Raw genomic sequence first — 2,434 nt, 5'->3', positions numbered from 1 at the left:
ACTGTACAGTTACCTAAGCCCTGGCCATCCTGGCTTGGTTTTTTTTTTTGTAAGTATGTGTGTGCGTGTTTGTGTGTGTGTGTGTGTGTGTGTGTGTGTGTGTGTGTGTGTGTGTGTGTGTGTGTGTGTGTGTGTGTGTGTGTGAAGAGAGAAGAACAGAGTTTGTGAACACACTGAAGTTCCATACCATTGTGTGTGTGTGTGTGTGTGTGTGTGTGTGTGTGTGTGTTTGTGTGTGTATGTGTCACTGACCGTTTGCTTGATGTCAGGGATACCGATGCGGAACACCAGCATGGTCAGGTGAGTTTCCTCTAGCGGTGACACCGTTGTCATGCTACGCTCCATCATGTAACGCCTCCTCTGTTGACTGGCTGATGCTTGGTAAAGCTGCTGCTGATTGGCTGTGGCTGCATACACATGCTTCTGATTGGCCAGTTGAAGATGAGCAAGTTCCTGGTTGGTGGGGAAAGAGATCCCCCGTTGCACAACAGCCATGGAAGACTTTGGCTGTCTGTCTCCCCGCTGTCGTCCAATCACAATAGCAGCTGGTTTATGTCCCTCCCCTTTGGGGTCCCGCAGCTGTCTACCCCCTCGCATCCCCAACTCCTCTTCTTGCTCTCCCATGTCCACCATTCCGTTTTGCCTTCCTTGTCCTCCCTCTCTTCTGTCCATCCTGCCCCGCTCCTCCTCCTCCTCTTCCTCCTCTTCTCCATCCTTCTCCTGTGCTCCAGGGAAGTAGTGTTTGGTGTTACCCAGCATGCTCCACTGCACTTCGTCACCAAGCTGAGCAGTTGTCATGGCGACCTGACATGGCTACCACCCGCAGCAGGGACGACCTCATTCTCGGAAACAGAAGGGTGGGGGAGTGGGGGGGGGGCAAGAAAGAGAGAAATTAGTTCATTTTAGTTAACCATTTGTCCCAGATACAGTAGTAGGGAACGGTATGATGTTGTGCTCACAAACAGCCTCCCACCATGAGTCATGTTGAGGCAACCTAATTAAGCAATCAATCAATTAAGCAATCAGTTCACTAATCAGGAGCAAAGGAAATCAGACCTCCAACTGAATGTTAACGAAGTAAGGACAAAAGTGCAAAATGGTGGGGAAAAAGCAGGTGAGAGAGAGAGTGAAGAGTGAGTGTGTGTGTGTGTGTGAGAGAGAGAGAGAGAGAGAGAGAGAGAGAGAAAGAGAATGACGGAGAAAGCATACTAGAAAAGACAAGATGTGGAGATAAAACAGTGCCCCACATCCGAACAATACCGTTTTTTTTCACACAATCACTCTCACACTCCCTCGAAGCGAGAGCAGACTAGAGAAAGGGAGAGAGAGGGAGAGAGAGAGAGAGAGCGAGTGCATGAGAGAGAAGGACGAACAGAGGGTAGACAAGCCTGCAAAAGCTCCAACTAACAGGGGAGTGAAAGGAAAGAGAGTGCAGAGAGCACTCGAGAGAGATGGAGAGAAAGAGACGAAAAGAGAAACACATTTTCCATACTGCCATGTAATCACTTTCAGACCAAAAAGGGTGAGAACAGATGGAGAAATTGGGGAACACAAGGGTGTCCGTAAGATTGTGCGTGTGTGTGCGTGTGTGTGAGGGTGTGTGAGTATGTGTCATATCAGTGATTCCCTCGCGAGGCAGACTTGTCTGGTGAGTGTCAGTTTCTGTCTGTGGAGTAAAAACACTCTCCACGGTCTGCAGAACCACCACAACAAAGAAACAGAGTGAAGATGCAATTTCCGCACATACATCCGCCCCCACCCCTCACCGCCCCCACCCCTCACCACCCCCACCCCTCACCCTGCAACCTACACATGGAGCCTAATGATGTCTGCTGGACCGTGGCCTCTCCACAATGAACTCTCCCACAGACTCATACGCCAGGACAGCCTAATTGCCAGTGTAAGTCAAACTGAAGTAGGAGCAAGTTTCTGACACTCCAATCTACAAAGTGTGGCGAGAGAGAGTACATCTCCACGGAGTCCCCCAAGACTAGGTGTGCGAGACAGACAAGGACAGCTAGGCCGCAGAATAAAAGTAAAAGACATGTCAGCTGAGAGAATTCTGGGTATGCTAGTAAGTCTAGTATGTATGTGGGTTCATTAGTCTGTGTGTGTTTATACTTAATGGACGATGGTCGGACAGTGCTGTCCTAGCCCATTAAGTGCGTTTCCCATTCCAGCAGTGAGAGGTGGAGATGGGGGGAGATGGAGTGAGAGGTAGATTAGAAATGGACTGGTGGTCTCTGGGAGATGAGAAAATGGAGGGGCCACGAGGTGATTAGAGGAGATTGATAGAGTTCAGAGTGACAGAGACAAATTCACCATCTCTCCCGCACAGAGAAAGACAAGATAAATGGAGGGATGAAATGGACAGGAGAAAAGGAGGGTGTTTCATGTCCATCTCATTCTTACTGTTGCGTGTGTAAATCCCTCT

The 2,434-nt window shown here is 49.3% G+C and overlaps 1 protein-coding gene across 1 annotated transcript in view; it reads right to left on the bottom strand.

Annotated features, from left to right (window-relative positions):
• Positions 1 to 759, bottom strand: part of LOC143138324 (SH3 and multiple ankyrin repeat domains protein 1) — a 41,526-nt gene extending 40,767 nt beyond the window's left edge. Inside the window, exon 1 of the mRNA XM_076298820.1 lies at positions 253 to 759. Coding sequence (XP_076154935.1) covers positions 253 to 759 — 507 coding nt within the window. The remainder of the gene's footprint in view (positions 1 to 252) is intronic.
• Between the last annotated feature and the right edge of the window lie 1,675 nt (positions 760 to 2,434).

Source organism: Alosa pseudoharengus, unplaced genomic scaffold (genome assembly GCF_046254945.1).
Source record: "Alosa pseudoharengus isolate Yale_2024_CS ecotype anadromous, Long Island Sound unplaced genomic scaffold, YU_APseudo_1.1 YU_APseudo_1.1_scf_21, whole genome shotgun sequence".
Lineage (NCBI taxonomy): Eukaryota > Metazoa > Chordata > Actinopteri > Clupeiformes > Clupeidae > Alosa > Alosa pseudoharengus.
This window is presented reverse-complemented; position numbering and strand designations above follow the sequence as displayed.